General features: G+C 37.3%; 2 protein-coding genes and 1 long non-coding RNA gene across 4 annotated transcripts in view; all 3 read left to right on the top strand.

Moving 5' to 3' along the window:
- The window catches only part of LOC311281708 (uncharacterized protein), a 134678-nt gene that overhangs the window by 8521 nt on the left and 104443 nt on the right, over positions 1 to 21714 (top strand). The gene's annotated exons all lie outside the window — the stretch shown is intronic.
- On the top strand, positions 11864 to 15766 carry LOC311281716 (uncharacterized protein). Its single transcript, XM_084394923.1, has 7 exons — positions 11864 to 12143; positions 12281 to 12319; positions 12483 to 12530; positions 14235 to 14288; positions 14453 to 14485; positions 14811 to 14900; positions 14983 to 15766. Exons 1-7 carry the CDS (start codon positions 11936 to 11938, stop codon positions 15078 to 15080), a joined length of 570 nt encoding a protein of 189 aa, XP_084251049.1. The 5' UTR covers positions 11864 to 11935; the 3' UTR covers positions 15081 to 15766.
- On the top strand, positions 18989 to 20376 carry LOC311281592. The gene is made up of 3 exons (XR_014625823.1): positions 18989 to 19027; positions 19897 to 19986; positions 20056 to 20376. It is a non-coding gene; the product is annotated as an uncharacterized lncRNA (long non-coding RNA).

A 21714-nucleotide genomic window follows, 5' to 3' on the forward strand; every position in this document is an offset into this window, starting at 1 on the left:
CTGTCATGTATCTCAAGATGTTATTAGTGAGTCCAGCTCAGTGAAGATGCGCTGTGGGAATCCTGAATATGTACTGTAATAACTGGCAGTTACTCGGTAGAACGTGGGGGCTGATAAGAGCTAAGCTAGGCTATGTTAAGCTTGGTTCTCTCTGTCAATCTCTCTATTTTTTATATAAATAAAAGAATCTCACAACCGCATGCTTCTCAGTGCTTTCACTTTACTTCACGTGCTCGCGCATCTCAATGACGTCAAATACACAGGACTCACAGTTCAACCATACATGGTCTGTCACATCCTTCTGAATATATAACATATTGTAACATCCTTTCTTTTTTTTTTCTTTTTTTTTTTTTTTTACTGTCACTGTGGTCACTGTATGCAATAAACTTGTGACTAAGAACAACAATATAACAGATACTCAAAGTAACTCTTCTGTGTCACAATAACAATTAAACAGATTTAAACAAAATCTTTCAAGTGTGTTGGTCTCTTGACTATTCTGCCACATCTGGTTGTCACAACACTGTTGCTGTTATCCGAATGTTGTGTGCGTGTGTGTGTCTCTGGTACTGTCTGTGATTGTCCCTCATCCAGAATGGTCTTCTGATTATACTGTTCACTCATGTTTTGTGTGTCTGCTCTGAGTGGTCCTCCAGGCACTGTCCTGAGATGTGTCCGATTTCTCTTTACAACAGTTCCATTTTCCAGCTTAACCGTGTAAGATCTATTATTGGCAATTCTTAACACTTTCGCTGGTGTCCAATCCGATCTGTGTTTCGTGTCCAGCTGAACTCTTACGTGTTCTCCTTGCTGGAGAGGTCTAAGATCTTTTGCTCCTCTGTTGTAGTAGAAGGCTTGTTTGCGTTGGTTGTCTTTTACTGCATGTTCTGTGTTTACAACACCTGGCTGCAGGAGGCTGTCATGTGTCGGCAGTAATGTTTTAGTTCTTCTGCTCATGAGTCTTTGTGCAGGACTGGCATGGAACCCCTGAGATGGTGTGTTCCTGTGTTCTAGAATAGCTAGATATGGATCAGTCTTTGCTCTCTTTGCCTTTTCCATCAGCTGTTTGGCCGTCTTTACCGCAGACTCAGCTTTGCCGTTGCTTTGCGGATATGCTGGAGATGACGTTACATGCTTAAATTCCCAAGCTGTACTGAACTGCTTGAATTCTTGTGAGCTGTACTGTGGTCCGTTATCAGAGATCACAGTGTCTGGGATTCCGTGTCGTGCAAAATGGGCCTTTAACTTGTGTATTACTGTACTTGACCTGGTGTCTGTGAGACAGTCTACTTCCCAGAAGTTTGAAAAGTAATCCACTGTGATGAGATATGCTCTGTTGTTAAATGAAAACAAATCTGTTCCCACTTTTGACCATGGTCTCATAGGAATGTCATGTGGGCACATTGTCTCTTTCTGCTGCCGTGCATCCACTGCTCTGCAAACTGCACAGTTTCCTACGTATGTTCTTATGGCGGCACTCATCCCCGGCCAGTATACGCAGTCTCTTGCTCGGCGTAAGCAGCTTTCTATGCCTAAGTGCGAAGCATGAATTCTCTCCATGATTTCTGTTCTTAGCTGTGCTGGTATTACAGCTCTCTCTCCTCTGAAAATCACACCATGTTGCACACTAAGCTCTTCTCTTACTGAAAAAAATGGTCTCACCTCGTCTTTCAGCTGAGTTTTCTCTTCTGGCCATCCTTGGACTATCACTTGCTGTAATATCTGAGATGTCCCATCCCTAGCCGTTTCTTTCTGTATCTTCTGTAGACTTCCTTCTGATATGGGCAGGTACTGCAGCATGTTAATCGTCTCAATTTCTGTCTCTACGGATCCTTCTGAAGCACATTCCGGTAAGTACGCTCTGCTGAGGGTGTCTGCTAGGTACATTAGTCGACCTGGAATATAGACAACATTGATATCATATCGCTGAAGCCTCAAAAGCATCCTCTGCAATCTCTTAGGTGCGTCTAGAAGTGGCTTTCTTGTGATAGTTTCAAGGGGTTTGTGGTCAGAATGGACTTCTACTTTCCGGCCATAGGTGTACTGGTGGAATTTCTCCATCCCAAACAGGATTGCCAGGCATTCTTTCTCTATTTGAGCATACCCCTTTTCCGTGGGTGTAAGTGCTCTGCTGCAAAAAGCAACTGGTTGTCCTGCCTGCAAAAGTGCTGCACCCAGCCCTTTCTCTGAGGAGTCACACTGAAGAACCAGGTCTTCTTCTGGGTTATAGTATTTCAAAACAGGTGCAGAGGCAATTATTTGTTTCAATTTATTGAATGCTTCTTCCTGTATATCAGTCCACTCCCACACCACATCTCTGTGTGTCAGTTGTCTTAATGTGTCACAGCTATCTGATAAGTGTGCACAAAATTTGGACAGATAATTCACCATACCAAATAGTCTCTGCAACCCCTTCACATCTGACGGTCTGGGCATCTCCACTATGGCTCTCACCTTCTCTGGATCAACCTTTAGACCTTCCGAAGTCAGTCTGTGTCCGATGTATGGCACCTCTTTCTGTTTCAGCCTGAGTTTGTTGAAGTTTAGTTTGATGTTTCTGTTTCTACATCGCTCCAGTAGTTGTCTTAGTTTTTCGTTATGATCTTTCTCAGCTGTCTCATCATTATCGCCTTCCCCACAGATGAGGATATCATCCGCTATTATTCGGATTCCTGAGAGCCCCTCCAGCGCCTGAGTCAACCTGTGCTGGAAAACTTCTGGAGCCGGGCTGATCCCCATGGGCATTCTGATCCATCTATACCTGCCAAACGGAGTAGCGAAAGTAGTAAGATAACTTGACTCTTCTGACAGCCTTACATGCCAGAATCCGTCCTTTACATCACACACTGTGAAAACTCTCGCCTTGGTCAGATCCGGGAGAACATCGTCTATGGTAGGCAAAGGAAAGTGCTGACGCTTCAGTGCCTTGTTTAGTGGTCTTGGGTCAATACAAATTCTTAATTTCCCACTTGGTTTCTTCACCACCACCATGCTGCTAATCCAATCTGTGCTCTTTTCCACCTGAGCTATGATGCCTCTCTCTGCCAGGCTTCCTAGTTCGTCTTTTAGATGTTTCATTAGTGCCACCGGAACTCTGCGCTTTGGAAGCCTCACCGGTTTAACTTCAGGATCCACCTCGAGGTTGTATTTCCCTTCCAGGCATCCATCTCCCTCAAATACATCAGCATACTCTCGTTGTATGTCTTTCTTGTCCCACGTTTCGTTTTCTTTGCATCTCTCTGTGGTAACAATATCATCAATTGCCATAATGTTTTCATGCTGTATTCTTACCAGATCCATTGCTTGCACAGCCTTGTTTCCTAGCAGGGGCACTGATGAGCTTTCCTCCACTACAATGAACTCCAGACGATAAAGTTTTCTGTTTCTGGGATTTCTTATTTTTATTCTGCACTTCCCTATGGGTTTCAAAGTGCTCTTGTTATACATGACCAGAATCTGTTCAGTCTTTTCCATTATTGTGTCAGGGTTTAACAGTTGACTGGGTATGACGTTGCAACTGGCTCCGCAGTCTAGTTGAAATTTTACTGGCCTCTCACCTATCAGCATGGTTGCAAACAGCTGTTTTTCATGTTTGTCCTCCTTTTGTGAACTAAGGCTTAGGATTTCTTGATACGGTTCTTCTTCCTTTTCTGCCACACTGTGTATTCCTTTTCGCATGGTCTCTTTTGTTTTGCATGTGGATGCAAAATGGTTCAGCTTGCCACATTTTCTGCACTGCTTTCCATAAGCTGGGCAACTCAGTTTTTTCCACTCATGCTGTTTTCCACAGAATTTGCACTTAGCTGGTTGTGTCTGTTTGGCACTCTGGGCCTGTCTAACTCTCTGAACTGCGTGCACTTCCGTTTTCTGACCCTCAATAGTCATCACATTCTCTTTTGACAGTTCTGATGCTTTACATATCCTCACACACTTATCAAGTGTCAGGTCCATCTCTCTTAATAGGCGTTCTCTCACGTGCGAGTTCATTATGCCGCATACTATTCGGTCTCTAATCAGAGAATCTCTCGCCGATCCAAAATTGCATGTGTCAGCCAGCACTTTCAAGTCAGTAACATACTTGTCAAACGTTTCGCCTGAGTTCTGATTTCTGGAGAAAAATTTGTATCTTTCCACAGTTTCATTCGGTGCTGGATTGCAATGATTTCTGAACGCGGTTAACAGCCATTCCAGCGTCAGCTCGCCGTCAGCCGGCAACGCCGCGCTCAGCGTCTTACACAGTTCTCTTCCTGTTTCTCCGATTAGATATTGGAAAACTTTTACCTTCGTTTTGTTGTCCGCGTCCGTAAGCGACAAATCCATGTACAGGGAAAACTCCTCTTCCCACGCTTTCCAAGCTTTGGGTATGCATGTAGCATTCCAGTCAAAATTTGCTGGCGGTTTCAATCCGAACGCACCCTCCATGATCGGACCTCGTCTCTCGCAATTGCTTTCTCGATAGCAAACTTAATATTTCACTTTTATATCGTACTTTACCGCTGCCACCATGTTAAGCTTGGTTCTCTCTGTCAATCTCTCTATTTTTTATATAAATAAAAGAATCTCACAACCGCATGCTTCTCAGTGCTTTCACTTTACTTCACGTGCTCGCGCATCTCAATGACGTCAAATACACAGGACTCACAGTTCAACCATACATGGTCTGTCACATCCTTCTGAATATATAACATATTGTAACAGGCTATTGTAGCCTATTTTTACTAATTGCTTGCACGAATTACGAGCACTGAGTCCAGTTATATATATTAGTTATATTAAATTGTAATATTTCACAACATTACCGTTTTTTAAATCAAATATATGCAGCCTTGGTGAGCATATGAGACTTATTTTAAAAACATTATGATAGAGCTGCCAACTCTCACGCATTCACCGTGAGACATACGCAATTGACACTTTTCACACGCTCTCACGCCACACATCCATTTTCTCACGCACAGAAAAATCGCGAAACAAAGAGGATCCACAGACTAGACAAAGAGGACCGACAGGTTAGTTATGATATAAAAAAATCTCAGCTATCAGATTCTGTCACTTTTATTACGAAATTCAAACAATAAATACCGTTTTGGCGCTTGTAAATGTGACAGATCCCTAGCGGCACGTGAACCGATCATCTCTACTAGCTAATAGTAAATAAACACTGAAAGATACAGTAGGCTACAACTTACCGAAATGTATATTCCTCATATATAATATCGACCAATCAATCAAACAAAGAGGTCAATAAAACAGCTGGAGAACAATTATGTCACATAACATTTACCTCAGAAAAGCCATTTGATGACCATAATATAGGCTATAGCACGTTAGTTGGCTGATATGTGTACTATATTACATATTTATTATATTTTGACTTATATCATTAAATAAAGTTGTTATTATAATAAAAAAAACGCATTATATTTAATTAAATTTTTAACCTTAAATAATACTGCCAGCTGATAGGGCTCTCTGTATGTTTACAGCATTAGGTGAGTTGTTTTTTTCTTGAGAAAAATTAATGCCTACCTTGTGTAGCCTACCTAATATTTATCCAAATGAGTCAATATTAAATCAAATCACAATAATTGAATTGAATTGAAATAATAAAAAAGCGTAGCTTACCAGAAATTGTAGCCTACCATGTAAACATTGTAACGTCACGAAACCTAATAAAATTCAGTTTAGTTACTAAAATGTTTTGACAATCACAATACACTTATTGTGATGCAATACATTTTTTTTTACATCCATTTCATCCATTTGCATACAATGAATTATTCACAGGTATTAAATGTTTTTTTTTTTTTTTTTTTTTTTGTAGTAGGCTATAGTATGACAGTTTGTTTAATTTTGGTGCTTTGATATAATTCTGCAACTGTCCTACTAGAGTTGTTGTGATTTTTACATACATTTGTGTCTTGTACATGTAAACAATAATGGCTAATAGTATTATTGTTAATTCCATCACATCATCATTGGACTTTTATAAGAGTCAGGTGTGTATTCTGTATATAAACCAATCTGCATTACACATTTCCACCTACAATTACGATGAAACGATAGTAGATATCCTGTGCCCTATCATTACACCACATTCTTCACCAAATTGCACAACATGAATTGCACAACAGGGATCGTCGCTCGAGCAGATGGAAAGCATGATTGCGTCATTGTGTCCTACTCCTGGCTGAGGTATTGTTAAAAATACTATGTGCAGATATGTTGTGGGGTTAATATTTGAATTCAGATTCACAGCCTTCTTTGTTGTGTATCATTTCTTAATTTAAACTGATGAGTGCTATGTGCTTATACATAAAATAAACATATTTACATGCTATTTTTAATTACAGGTTAAAAGAACAGCTACTCCGATTTATGCTGAAATAAATGCCACCGTACCACTGCTAAAATTATACTTCGATGGTAGGCAGAACCTCAAGGTGGACTTTTGACTGAGCCGGGACTCTACTCTCTAGCCGGGAAGCTTTGATAAGGATGCTGCCACAACATGAAGCACATGGTTGGGGACACCACATAACCATACTGATAACTGTGTACTGGCTAGCACATGGTCTGTCATACAGTGTGGTGTCCCGGGCCTTTCAGGTGCCAGTATCCTCTGTTTGCAGGCTGGTTCACGCAGGAACCATAAAGATTGCATCCCTGCGCCAGCAGGTCATGTTGCCAGATGCACAAGACCTTGATGAGGTTGTCCTTGGTTTTGAAAATTTGGCTATCTTCTCCAAGTGTGTGGGTGCTATAGATGGATGTCATGTCCGCATCAAGACCCCAGCTGGACCCACTGGCCAGGACTACATCAATAGAAAACTCTTCCCATCCATTCAGATGCAGGCAGTATGCGATGGGAAGGGCCGGTTCCTTAATGTTTTTGTGGGATATCCTGGTTCTGTCCATGACACTAGAGTCCTGAGAAACAGCAAGATATATAAAGAGGCATTGTATCCTCCACAAGGATACTTTCTTTTGGGGGATGGAGGCTACCCCTGCATCATCCATCCTGTGGCCATCATTACTCCGTACCGGGAGCCAGTGCAAGGGAGAGTGCAGGCCCGCTTCGATCACTACCACGCCAAGGCTCGCTCCATAATTGAGCGGGTCTTTGGTATGATGAAAACATGCTGGAGGTCCCTGCTTTTCAAGTCTCTTGAGGTGGACCACACCTTTGCCCCAACAGTTATCATGGCGTGTGCAGTTCTGCATAACATTTGCCTGACAACAGGAGACATAATTGAAGGCCCTGAAGTTGTGGATGATGTTGGTTTACCTCCACCCTGTCCAGTGAGAGGGGTCTGTGGTGGAAATGCCTGGCGTGATAAACTGGCAGCAAAACTGGCAGCTCCTCAGGTGTATCCAATGGAGTTAAATGAGCATGATTATTTGTAGAAAGACAAAGATGTTACTCCACACAATGTTTAAGGTCAGATTATTAAAAATAAAAAAAGTTCCCCATGTCTCTAGCCTCATGCATTAAATTATTTGCAATACCCACATTATCAATAGATAAAATAGTTTAATGTAAATAAACATGTTTTCCAATTAAGCCAATATTTTTGTTTTGTACTCATCTGGCAACTGTTTACCATAAAACATCTATTAAGGCATATAATGCCACACAAAAAAATTCTCAAAGCAAAAACGACAAACAGAGATAGTGTTCAACTTTTTTTAATCAACTGTTCAAAGAGGTCAAGGAACCTATTTGAAGTAGATTGCATTAATTTGTGCGTGGCCTGAAAACGTTCGTCCTCTTTTTCAGTCTCCTTCTCTAGAAAATCTAGCACTCTGTTGGATCTTTTCTTTTTAGGTGGCGGGGGACCCGAAGAAGTACAGGGACTTTCCTCCTGGGAGTTGCCTGTGCCAGACGGTGCAGGCACCGTCCTTTCCTCCACAGATGCGGATGGTGACAAGCCAGGTTCTTTGGACACAGCAGAACAGCCAATGACTTCTGCATCGCATGAGTCTATCAGGATGGGAGGCTCAATAGATGGCCTCCCCCCAATGGCCTCATGCATGGCAGAAAACCACAGCCATGTGGCTGCTGTGGCCTCCCCACTATCTGTTCCAGTTCCCGTAGGAGGACAGCGGAGCTCCTAAAATAAAATGAATCTATTCTCTATTAAACTAGCAAGAAGAAAATTCACACCAAATGAAATAAATACATGCATTCATTTTGTACATACCTTATATTTTCTTTTTAGATTGTCCCATTTTTTGGAAATCTGACTTGGTGTAACTTTTCCATCTAAACCAATCCTCTGAAGAACTTTACTACACAATAAAAATCAACAAATTATTTAGTCAAACACAGACAAAGATAGTGTAACAATATTATTATAAATATTATCTAAAACCTCACTGCATTTATCAAACAAAGTGAAGACAAAGCATATTTTTCTATGCATACTGGAAAATAACTCACATCCAGCCTTTTTTGGCACTGTTCCTCTTCCCAGTGAAGCCGGAATCGAGCTCCATACGGAATTTAATTAAGTTTTCGGTCTCCTCATCAGTCCCTGTAAGAAAGAATTTTACACTACAGTGAAGCAGTTTGAAATGTTAATGTGTTGCATATTAACCCCTGCAGGCATAAACTACAAATACTCACCACATTAAAAATAATTAACTACAGGCCTACATTAAAATCATTCTCTATTCCCCATTTATCAATATAAGAGGCATTAATTAAACAATTAAAAGCAATAAGCCAGTAAAAATCAAGAAACGTAATAAACATAATTAAAACTGTGCTGAAAAGTACACGTTATACATCGAAATTAAAGGCACTGTCAAAAAATAACCCACATTCATGCTTAATACATTTATGTGTGTTTGAATTTTCTGCCATGGTTAGCACTTGGAGCAGATGTGAAGGGGGCGGAGAATTTATATGTGCGTCACGTTAAGTCGATAAAAGACTTCTGCATAGGATACACCTGTGTATGCTCGCTCATCGCTCCTCATGAAGCCTCCTCCCTCCTCGATCCTCGCCTCCTCGCGGTGCAATTAGAGAATTGAGATGTCCTTCAAGATGGCTGAGCTCGATCGGATTCCGGGTCATAGGATGGAGGACGGAGGAGAGAGGAGACTAGGAGGGATATTGAAAAGCACCCCAGGTCATAGGATGGAGGACGGAGGAGAGAGGAGACGAGGAGGGATATTGAGAAGTACCCTCTGTGACATTGTTGAATTCTCTTTGCTGATTCAGTGGCCAATCCTCTACTGGGGAAACTTTGAAAACAGCCACAGAATCTACACTGTCCAGACATTTTTCTCATTAAAACCAATGATCTTCATAAGTGATTGTATATCAAGAGCAGGGACACGTTTGTATGCACTTTCTTTTGTGATTTTAACTGAACAAATAAAGACTATGCAATAGAACTGCACTGCACTGCAATAGAAAAGTGTACATAACACTGTTCGGAATATCCACTGTACAAGAGAATTAATTCTGCACATGTTCATATAAAAATATTCTGGGAGCTATATGCTGATAAAAGCTCTCAGAATCAGGGAAATGCATTTTAAAAGATCATGTTAAAGAGACTTTTTCTTTTTCTTTTTTTGCCAAACAGAAACAGAAATCCCATTTGGTATACGGTTTTAATGTTGTTTAGATATCTATGTGGTGTTTTTAATATAGCCTACTTTAAGCCAAACCATGTGCAACTTCATCAGTCAACATCATTGCTGAGTATTTTCTCCTTACAACTGCAGTGTATCAAAGACAGTCTCAAAAAGGTTTGAAATCGCCTGTGTTTCCTACTGTCACAAACATGTAGGCCTAATGTAGCCTGTCTACGTGCACAGGACAGGAAAAGCCGGGTACATATAGCAATATAGCGGGTGAATTATATGATGTATGTTCTGATGAACTTGCTTACAGTATATGTCTTTCTCACTGACTTTGATGTTCAAAGCATTTCTAAGGACACTGATTGTTAGAAGGCAGCTGTCTGACTTTGAAATGGACAATTTGAGCTAATTTGCTACATATCCCTTTAAACTTATAATTTCAGGAGGATCTGATCTCTTTTAATTTAATATTTTTTCTTGCACTTTCAATTCATTAAGATGCATGTCAGATATTGTTTGTCTATTTATATCATGCATTAACATTTTAACTTCTGTTTCCTACTGATCTTCACTGCTGTACATTACAATAAGGACAATAAGGCTTCTATTCATAAGGTTTACAGAAAATACTAAATTCTGTTATATTTAATATGCAGAACACTAACAAGAGGATTTATTAGTCAGAGAATGGATATCTTTAGATAACTCTTAACTCAATAAGTCACCAGTATGGTTGTCAGTATTCATTGGACATTATAAAACTATATGAGAAATTCTTATGCACACTGATACACGTTTCATTGCACATGGCTATAAGTTTAGTATTTTTTTTTATCTATTTCATCTACTTAAAACCGTTCAGTGCATTAAATGGTTTCCTGTGGTCTGATGTGTGACTTGAAGTCTCGTCTCTTTTCTCACACTCGCTGTAATGGAGTTGTTCATCTTCATTGCTTTTCAGCTTCTTATGGAGGTTCAGTCTACCAGTAAGTGATTTATGCTGTTTAATGTCTTTTAAAATAAGTTCATATTTATAGTGGATGCTGGCAGCAAAATCGCGAACAAAAAAGGACAACTTTAAAGGCGATTTTCTCAATATTTAGATTTGTTAGCACCCCCAGATTCCAGATTTTCAAATGATTGTATCTCGGCCAAATATTATCCTATCCTAACAAACCATTAATCAATGGAAAGCTTATTTATTCAATTGGGCCGGTGTAGTGCCAAATTTCGACTCCCTTGTTGCCAAATTATTGAGTCAAATTAACTATTGACTTGTCGCATTTTAATAGACTTCAGACTTGACTTGGACTCGACCTGATCTTCTGACTTGACTCAGACTCGACAAAAAGACTTGTGAATATTTTAAAAACGACTCAAGTCTTTAATTCTTAATATCCTACTAATAAAGAAAGAATTTTGTGTTTTATTTGAATGGTTTTATAATATATGCGTCACATATATTTCTACGTGTCGCGGTATAGTTCGGACCATTTGTCATAGAACTGGATTACGTAGACTATGTCTGTAAATTGCGCGTAAACTCCGAAATGTCATAATGAAAGTCCCATGAAACATGACTGGAGAAACCATATGTTCTTTCATTTGGGTTTATTTACATGTTAGATCGGTTAGATGCAAAGAATGTGAGGAAACAATTAAAGATACCGGAACGACAACTTCAAATTTGATGAGACATCGCATCCACAAAGGTTATTACATTACATATTATACTGTGGTGTAGCTGCATGGTTCCTTTGGACTGCAAGCTATACTCGACTCGGACTTGTGAAAAAAGACTCCTTGACTCAGACTCCAGTGACAAAGACTTCAGGCTTGACTCGGACTCCAGATGAAAGACTTGTGAACATCTGCCATGGCCTGTCATGCAGATGAGTACAAATGTAAGTGTCGAATATGTCTAAAAAAATGTTTAATCAATATTCGTCTATGCGAGAGCTTGTGTGTGAAATTTGCAAAGTGAAATGTGAAAGTAATTTATAAATCTCTCCAAATATTTATGTAATACAATAATCTAACAATCATGAATGACTGGGAAGATCATGGAAAAGTCATGGAAATTCATTAGTCAAAGATTGGTGACTCCTGAAAATAGCAATTAGACTGTTTGGACCAATGAGGTTTCTCTGCCAGCTATTTTTAAAAACAGAAACCAAGCAATCAAGATGTCCGATTCCTTTTTAGGTCATTACTCAGTCTTTTTCTTTCTTATTCATTAGCTCTTTGGCCGGCCAAGTTAACAGCATCTGCTTCAGTTATTAAGGAAACAGACACAGTTCAGCTGAGCTGTGAGAATACTAAAGATCTGAAGATGGAGATGTGTGTCTTTAACATAAATGGAAGAGAGAGTAAATCAGAACAGAGCTCATCATGTCAGCTCTCACTCACTGGATCTCAGATCAGTATTTGGTCAGAAGGTCAGAGTTCATCTGTGAGAATAACCTGCTACTACACTGCAAAGCTGTCAGAAGTTATTGCAGCATCTCTTTATTCCGATCCAGTGACAATAACAATCCAGAGTACGTTTTTTTTAATGCATATGTTGAAATAACTGATTTATTTACAACAGAAAAACTTAATCACTTTTCTTAAAAAAAAAAAAAAAAACACAAATTAATTACTTTACATCTACTTTTATTTGTCCAATGTGTGATAGCCTCTACTGGTCAAACTTTGACAACTGCCACAAAAACAAGTGAGTAACCTTATGTCTCAATATACCTGTAGAGGATTATCATATCATAGAGTATTTCTGATATTATGTTATATTGTATGTCATACTATAATATTATTATCAGTACTATTGTAATTATAGTTTTATTTCCAAACTAAATGCATAATTTGTATTCTCTTTGCAGCTTCAACAGCGACCTCTACTGGTGAAACTTTGACAGCCAAAACAACTTGTGAGTGAAGTTTCATTTTTAAAATAAAACATCCTTGACAAGCACACAGAGACATTTTGCTCATTTCGCTTTAAATTGCTTCAATGTGAAAATTATTCTTTCTTAGTTCTCAGCTTTATGTGACTATGACGAATATATAGGCCTACCCTTACGAAAAACAAGTTTATTCAAGTGTGCTATTGTATACTTCTTTTAAACTAAAAATAAGAAAGTATACTACTTTCAGTCTACTTTTCTCAGAAATATACTTGAAATTGCACTTAAGTATACTTTACTTATGCTAACAGGAAGGTCCAAGTATATTTGGCCTATACTTGTACTCAATCTTTTGATCAAGATATACTTAAAAGTATAATTAAGTATTCTAAGTAAACTTGGCTTGTAGTTGTTTAATCTTTTGATTGAGTAGCCTAAATACTTTTTTCACATAGTTTTACATACAATCTTATAAACTTAGATTGCTTGAAAATATTGATGTGTAAAGAAAACGGATATATTCCCAATTCTGAGTATATGTGTAGGCTAGTTCACTTAGTTTACATAGGAATTTACTTCAAATCTACTTTACTCTTTCCCCACCACTGACTGAATCTCCCAATAGCATCCAGCTGCACACCAGCAGTTTCAGAACCAGAACCAGTTTCAGAACCAGAACCAGTTTCAGAACCAGTTTCAGAACCGCAGCCACAGAACCGGAAGTGAGGGACAGGGCTTAAACAGTCATTGTTGCGCTACCCATACACATAATTTTCTTTTGATAAATATAAGCTGTTTTCACATGGATTTTGATTGAATCTATGTCTACAATATTTAAAAACAATTACTTTTAAATAAAGTCACTTTAAAAACACCGAGCATTTGCTTAGAAGTTGTGCATCTTCTGAAGAGGCAATTTTGGTCGATAATTTTCGGCGGCTGAAATTTCTGTGCATCCCTATTTCAAAGTGTACTTTCATATACAAAAAAAAAATACTACAAGTATTAAAATAGTAAACTACTACTTCAGTTCTACTACTAAGTTCACTTGTAAATGAGGAACGTAGTTGTGCAATTAAAGTTTACTACTGTTACACTTACTGTATAGTAGCCTACACTTAAACATATACTTCTACTAAGTGGACCAATTTTGTCCCAAGCACTATTGAAATAATAAACTTACAAGTTTACTACTAGTACGTTCATATTAGTATACTGACTGCATTAAGTATACTTAAAAATATATTGAATGAATACAATATAAATACAATATTCTTCCCAGCTTACTTTTCAGTTTTTAAAATATATTTATATTGTATTATTGTATGTTATATTGTATTAATGCCACAACCAAATAGTTTTATTTCCAAACTAATTACTTCCTTTGACATCGATGAATTCTCTTTGCATCTTCAACAGTGACCTCTACTGGTGAAACTTTGACAGCTAAAATTTGATTTAATTTGATTTTGAAAATAAAACACTTGACAAGCACAGGCATTTTTCTCACTTCACTTTAAATTGCTTCAAAAATGATTGTGTTTATTGCACAGCTTTCCTGTGTGACTATGATTAGTCAGTCGCAGGATTTAGCAGTCAAATATTGTTATACAGTAAAACTACAGCTAAACTGTATTATTGATCATTGACTCTGGCAACTGATTTTAGGCTAATATTTGAATATCTCTCATATCTCATCCCACTCTGACACACTGTTGATTCTATCAGCTGTTTTCATACCAGCTTCTGCTCTGCCTGAAACCACCAGAGAGTCAGAAACATGATAGTGTATTTTTGCTTTGTTGATAATATAATATTAAATCTCTTTTAAATGTTAAATAAGAAGAATCCTTTTCCTGACAGTGAGATCATCTAGAAACACTGATGTCTGTAATCATGATGCAGTTGATCAGTTTTTTATTGTAATATATTCTTTTCTGTTGCAGCTGTTCCTCCTACTGATCACATTCACTCTGAAGGTTGTTCATTCACTCACAACACAATACAAAACTGAACATCTTAATATCTGTTAAAACCAATGCTATCTCACGACCAATTTGTACGAGTGAGGACAAGGTGTCTAATTCGTACGAATTGGCCAACTCAGAAAATACGATTTAGCAAAAATCTTATGAATTCGTACGAATTAGCCAATTCGTATAATACGTGAATTGCTGTGAGATCGGGTTGGTAAAAACTAAAATGAACCTTGAAATTTCCTCCTTTCATCATGATATGATGTGGCTTGTTAAATTAAAATACATTTCATAAATCTGATATAGATATATTTTTGTCTTTTGACAGGCTCATGGCTTTTAGTAGTGCTGGTTTTCTCTGGTATTGGTTTATTTCTGTCTGGACTCATGGGATTCATCTGTCTCTGCCACTTTGTCAGTAAGTACAATGTACAAGTATAATTATTCATAAACTGAGCTCCATGAAACATATGATAATAATAAAGTCTGTATGTGTGCAGGTTCTGATGACGTTCTCACAGAGGTGAACTACAGCTCCTGCCATGTGGAAACAACATCTCTGTTAACTTCCTCTGAGTGCTCCGCAAAACACGGATGAACCGCTTCATTTCTTCACTTCTTGCACCTCAAAATAGAAAAATGATTTGTACAGAAAGAATGATAGTATATTTACAGTATGTAGCTACTGAGTTCATATACTGATCAGCAGGCCAAGGCAGCTTGGAGGTATTTTCCCACATTTTGATTTTGGGAGAAAATAGATTTTATATTGGTAAAATATGTTAAATGTATTAGCTGAAATCTAATTCAGCTTTTTAATCAACTATTGAATGCTAACAATAAAGTTGCATTTTAACTGCAGCATGATCTAGCAGAAGTCTTGATTGATCGTGTTAACCCCAAACACACTCTATTAAAGCTGCATGTGTGCCACTTGTCTTCCTCTGTGATTGTGTGTGTACTTTGTAAAACTTGCTTTGTCCATTCGACTTACAATTCTTAGATTTCCATTTTGGATTACTCTGTCTTCACTTGTAGCTATATATTGTGTAAATATTATTTATAAATACTCAGTTTAAGGGAGGAAAGGAGCGTGACACCATTTCTTTTTTATATATCGTTTGTTTTTTGGGTTAAGGGAGCTATTTTCCCTAAATAGAATTTAGAGGGTACTAATCTAGTTATTTTTGTTTGTTACTGTGGCCTGGTCCACTCCTGAATTTGATCCCTTTGATTCTTGTTTCCACTATTTTCTTCTTAATAAATCCACTTTTGTTTGACTTTACATTGTGAGTGAGCACATTCATTTATGTTACGGCTGGCCATTTAACAGTAAGTTCCCTTACTATATACAGGGAAAAAATTGTAATAGATCTAACATTAAAATCATGTAATTTTACAGTAAAATACTGTTAAATGTACACATTTTTAAAGTGATAAAGAACAAATCTTTTTATTTTAAATTTACAGTAAATAGCCATAAACTGACATAGGCCTACCCTTTTTTCTCTCTTTTTTTTTGGTAATAATTAAGTTTCTTTTTAGGTTTTTCTTACGTTATTAAGTTCATGTTTATTGCATTATTTTAGAGCGTGCATGACATTGTGCACCTTCTTTAGGATTTACCTCAGCTTGTGGAAAAGCTTGTGATGAACTTTGATTCATCATGTGACCTCTTTACTATAGTGTTATATGGTGGATGTCAGTAGGCCTATATGTTAAAAGTACAAAACAGATTTTAGAAATGTATTTATTTTACTTGTGCACAGACACCACTAACTTAAAGGGGATCTATTATCTATCTATTTATAAAGTGGTATGAACACAGATGTGTCTATACAGTGTGTGTAAACAACCAGCCTACATGGTAAAAATCAATGCAATATTTTTTTTTATAATCCCCATAAATCATTAACAATCTCTCTAAAGGCGAGGTTTCAGATTTTCTACATATTTTCTACTTCAGGTAGAAAGAGAACTTGATTTAATATAATTCAAAGAGTCTATCCTTTCTTAAGCCAGGCAGCGACAATAGTTTCTGACATTTTCATTGCGTGAGAGAACACCGGAGCACGAGCTCTTGAAGCTCCGCCCTCTTCGTGAAAGGTGCGTATTTCCTTTTTTTTGCAGAAGGAATGGTCACATGTGGCTGTTTTCTTCCATGAAGGAATAGGGTCTAACTGAGCATGTGTAATATGAATATCATCTCTCTAGCTCATTCCTGATTGGAAAAATAAGCCATGTTACAATTGCCCCCACTCCCCCCACATGTCATCTCATGATAGCCTACATTCATCTTCATAGAACTGACTGCATTAAATGGTTTCCTGTGTTACTTCCTAATTCACCTATGGTGTGAGACTCATTTTGTCTCTTTTCTCATTCTCGCTGTAATGGAGTTGTTCGTCTTCATTGCTTTTCAGCTTCTTATGGAGGTTCGGACTTACAGTAAGTGTTCTCTGCGGTTTAATGTTGATAAAATACAGTATGTTAAAAAAGTGTAATGAAAAAAGTTTAATCGTCAAAAATATTTCAGCATGTGTGATCAGTACATGTTTTAGTAGAACGCAGCGAACACATGAACTTACAAACTCATGATCCTCTATGTGTAATGTATATTAAGCCTATTCATTGTGTAGTTGGGTGCTGTTGCAAAGATATTTATGAGTTTAAATTTGTTTGAAGGTTAAACCAAAACATGGACCATGACTGGAAAATGATTGGAAATGTGGTCGATATGTAATGTAGTGATTGATTTGTCTGTTTTGGGTTATTTCAGAAGCTCCGGCTGTAAAAGTATATCCATACGTCCTAAGTGAGTCCAGCTCAGTGAAGATGATCTGTGAGACGCCAGCAGATGTACTAGTGTATCAGTGTAATTTCTACATAAACAGAGAAGAGAACAATACAAAAGCCAGTTGGAAGTGTGAACTCGATCTCACTGGTGCTGAAGTGCTCAGATGGGCAGATGTAAAATCTCCTGCATCAGTCGACATTTACTGCTTCTACACAATAACTGAACACGGGATTAATAAACCATCATCTCATTCTCCTGCTGCTACAGTGACGGTTCTAGGTGAGAGATTTCACTGCTATTTTGGAAACTGTCATTGCAGTGTGTTTAGTAACTATGAATTATTTCACTTCAAACTGATTCACTTGAGAATCTTAGTAATCTTGAGTAATAGTGACGATGATGTTACACCTATATGGCTACGCTATGATTTATAAAGACCGGAGGCTGTATAACAAAACACTGAAAAGACAAATATACTAAATTTATATACTAGAGTTTAATATGATTGATCATAATCCCTGTGGTGCATTGACACTCAACATGGGTTGGTATCCGTCTATAAGTCAGAAACAACATATTTAAGCTGATTCTAGCAGTAGTGGGATGCTGTAAGATAGTGAGTCAGTAGACAGAGATCTGTGATAACAAACGCTTAACCACAGTGAGACTGTAGGCTTGTTTGAGATGCGCCTTGCCTCGCCTGAAATGTATGCGAGAGTATACATTTAAAATCACTTGAATGTTAAATCACTTGAATGTTCAAACTGTCAAGCATGCATGGACCCGATCAATATTGAGCATGTAGTGGATTTTTCCCTAAACCTGACTATCTAGCGTCCGCAAATCAACACAATAAATCTGGCGTCTTCAAATCGACACTTAATAACCTTTATACTCTAGCTCTCTGCGTCTTCCGTCGACAACTGGCCGAGTCTCTTACTCTTACTCTTGCGCAGCATTAATAACAGACAGACTTTCAGCAAATGTCCTTTAAATGCCTTTATTAACAGCCGGGAGAGTGTTCGAGCAGTTCTCAGAGAAACTCTCCCAAGAAGAATCAAGGCCGGAGGATCTCAGAAAAATTCCATTGAGAAATCCCACAGTACACAAGAATACAACAGTTTTTATAGTATAGAGGTATGGCATAAATGTAATGCTGCATTACATAATTTCCCCACTATTTGATTGGTTCTTCATATGCAAACCCCTCTGTTACTAGGTAAAGCAAACTTTGTTTTAACGATGACTTCATTTGTTAATCACAAGATTCTAACAGACTGTCTAGTTTCATTTCCCAAACTATGTTATTTATACACACACACAAAGTCACAGGTTTACCATTGGTTTCGTACAGTACATCCTGTTCAAATGTTAGGGTCAAATAAGGTTAGATGTTAGAAACATGGTTAGTTTTCTTATCCTAGGGCTCGCTCCAGTAGTACTGATCCACTAGAGGGGGCATTTTTGCTCAGCCAATGTAAGTCTATGGGATTTTACTTTTGATTATTAATTATACGAGAACTGTAAGTCTGAACAGTTTGAAAAGATATAGCAACCAACTTCAGAACAGGACCAAGGTCTGTGGCATTAAAGTCTAGGAGGAGTAGCAGTTGAAAATTTTGTCTCAGAATAATAATAATAATGAAAAGTTTAAATAGTATTTCAATATGTTGCCTTTCTCTATTGATATCTTTTTTCCGTCTCAACAGCCACCTCATCTACATATTTGACAACAGCCATAAAAACTTGTGAGTGGCGTTTATTTTATTTGTAATTTGTTTATTTGTTTGTTTTAATTAGACATATCTGTGACATACACCTTACAACATACACATCATCACAGATTTTACAATGCATTTAAAACACCATTGCATATTAATTTCTGCTGTTTGCTGTGTATTATAAATGAGTTGAAACATGCAAATGAAAAGGACATGAAACCAATGATAGGTGGATGTTTTTATTTATTTTATAATGATTATTACATTAAATTATTCTTCCCAGCTTACTTTTCAGTTTTTAAAATATATTTATATTGTATTATTGTATGTTATATTGTATTAATGCCAAAACCAAATAGTTTTATTTCCAAACTAAATGCTTCCTTTGACATCGAGGAATTCTCTTTGCATCCTCAACAGCGACCTCTACTGGTGAAACTTTGACAGACAAAATTTGATTTAATTTGATTTTGAAAATAAAACACTTGACAAGCACAGGCATTTTTCTCACTTCACTTTAAATTGCTTCAAAAATTATTGTGTTTATTGCACAGCTTTCCTATGTGACTATGATTAGTCAGTCGCAGGATTTAGCAGTCAAATATTGTTATACAGTAAAATTACAGCTAAACTGTATTATTGATCATTGACTCTGGTATCTGATTTTAGGCTAATAGTATCATATCTCTCATATCTCATCCCACTCTGACACACTGTTGATTCTATCAGCTGTTTTCATACCAGCTTCTGCTCTGCCTGAAACCACCAGAGAGTCAGAAACATGATCGTGGATCTTTGCGTATTTATTTTTTAAGAGAATATTAAATCTGTTTTAAATGTAAAATAAGAAGAATCCTTTTCCTGACTGTGAGATCATTATTTTTGTCTTTTGACAGTCTCATGGCTTATAGTAGTGCTGGTTTTCACTGGTATTGGTTTAATTCTGTCTGGACTCATGAGATTCATCTGTCTCTGCCACTTTGACAGTAAGTTTACATATGCATAAACTGAGCTCTGTGATATAGAAACATATAATAAAGTCTGTATCTGTGCAGGTTCTGATGACGTTCTCACAGAGGTGATCTACAGCTCCTGTCAGGTGGAAACAACATCTCTGTTAACTTCCTCTGTGTGCTCCGCAAAACATGGATGAACCGTTTCATTTCTTCACTTTTTGCTAATTTAAAGAATGATAGTTCAGAATGCTACTGAATTCATATACCATTTTGTTGCTTGCTTGTATATTGATTTCTTTATTTATTCTAGAATTGAACTTGATAATTCTTTATTTGAGAGATTGGCAGCTTTGGAAATAATGTTTGTGTAATAATACTCAAGACATTTGTTAATATATATATTTATTCCTTTCCCTTTGTAGACCACACACACACACATACATCTAAATACCCTATTAAGCTGTAAAGCCTGTGTAGTGTACTACTGTGTTGTGTACAGCCAAAGACTGTGAACAATAAACCTTCTTTGCATGGAACTGATCGAATCCAGTGTGTTCTGATCGACACCCCATAGAGGAAAGCTAGAAATAAATCACATTACAGTCCAACCTTTTTCAGTCCTACTATCGAATACTACTTGAACTATAATTCACGTGACTTCCTCTTTACTGCTAGTGTTATTATGGTAGTTGTCAGTATATGTTCAAAGTACAAAATATATTTTAGTATCAGAGTGACCTTGATAATTCAGCCGAAAAAAGCTGTCAGATTTACTGGTTTAAAATGTTTTTTATTTTTTTTTAATTTTTTTTTTTATTAGTTTTAAATTATACAATTTACAGGTTGTTCTATAAATGTGTTAACATTTTTACTGCATTTTTACAGAATTATGGCAACACTTTTGCTGTGTTATTTTCTGTTAAACAACTGTCTGTTCAATGAGCAACTGAACTGCTTGACTTTGTGTAACGTTTTAGTCCGAAGATGGAGAATAATTAAGAAGAAGAAAAAGTAAATCAAAATAACAGCCTTTTTTATTAACTAAAGCAAAACTCAGGCAATCCAATATGATAACACAAACAGCGTGCAATGGACAAACAATACCAGATAATGAACTGAGGAAACTGAAGGACTTAAATACACAGGGTGATGAACTCAAACTGACAGGTGTGCTAATTAAATGAATATCCATGGCAACTAAGGACTGGCGGGAATAAAGGAACACAGGAAACAGGTTAATAAGAGAAACAAACTAAAAGTCCATGAAAACTAAACAGGCAGAGCGTGACAGACATTATGTGCCTGTAGTCTGTGAGCCTACAAAAAATGTTACCGGTAACCCAGATCTGCTGAACACGTGGTCTCATGATGTACGTTCATCTTCATAGTTCTGACTGCATTATAAGGTTTCCTGTGGTCTAATGTGTTACTTCCTAATTCAACTATTGTGTGAGACTCGTCTCTTTTCTCACTCTCGCTGTAATGGAGTTGTTCATCTTCATTGCTCTTCAGCTGTTTATGGAGGTTCAGTCTTACAGTAAGTGATCTTTGTCGTTTAATGTTAATTTAACACTGAATGTCCACATTTGTAGTGAAAAAACATTTGTCTAAAATACAGAATTTAAGCATGTGTGATCATCAGTACGTTTGTGTTTTAGTAGAGCACAGCAGACACATGAACCTACAACCTTAAAGCAGTTTTACTTTAGCTATGTAATGTCTAATAAGGCGAGAAGTTTCACTCTCAGTACACTTCCG

Source organism: Rutilus rutilus, assembly GCF_951802725.1.
Source record: "Rutilus rutilus genome assembly, chromosome: 22".
Taxonomy (NCBI): domain Eukaryota; kingdom Metazoa; phylum Chordata; class Actinopteri; order Cypriniformes; family Leuciscidae; genus Rutilus; species Rutilus rutilus.

Excerpts from the sequence above, each read along its gene's own strand:
- LOC311281716 (XM_084394923.1), top strand. The coding sequence starts at position 11,936 with ATGGAGATGTGTGTCTTTAACATAAATGGAAGAGAGAGTAAATCAGAA. Across the intron at positions 12,320-12,482 it reads GACAACTGCCACAAAAACAA|CTTCAACAGCGACCTCTACT; the intron begins GTGAGTAACCTT and ends TTCTCTTTGCAG. Across the intron at positions 12,531-14,234 it reads TTTGACAGCCAAAACAACTT|CTGTTTTCATACCAGCTTCT; the intron begins GTGAGTGAAGTT and ends TGATTCTATCAG.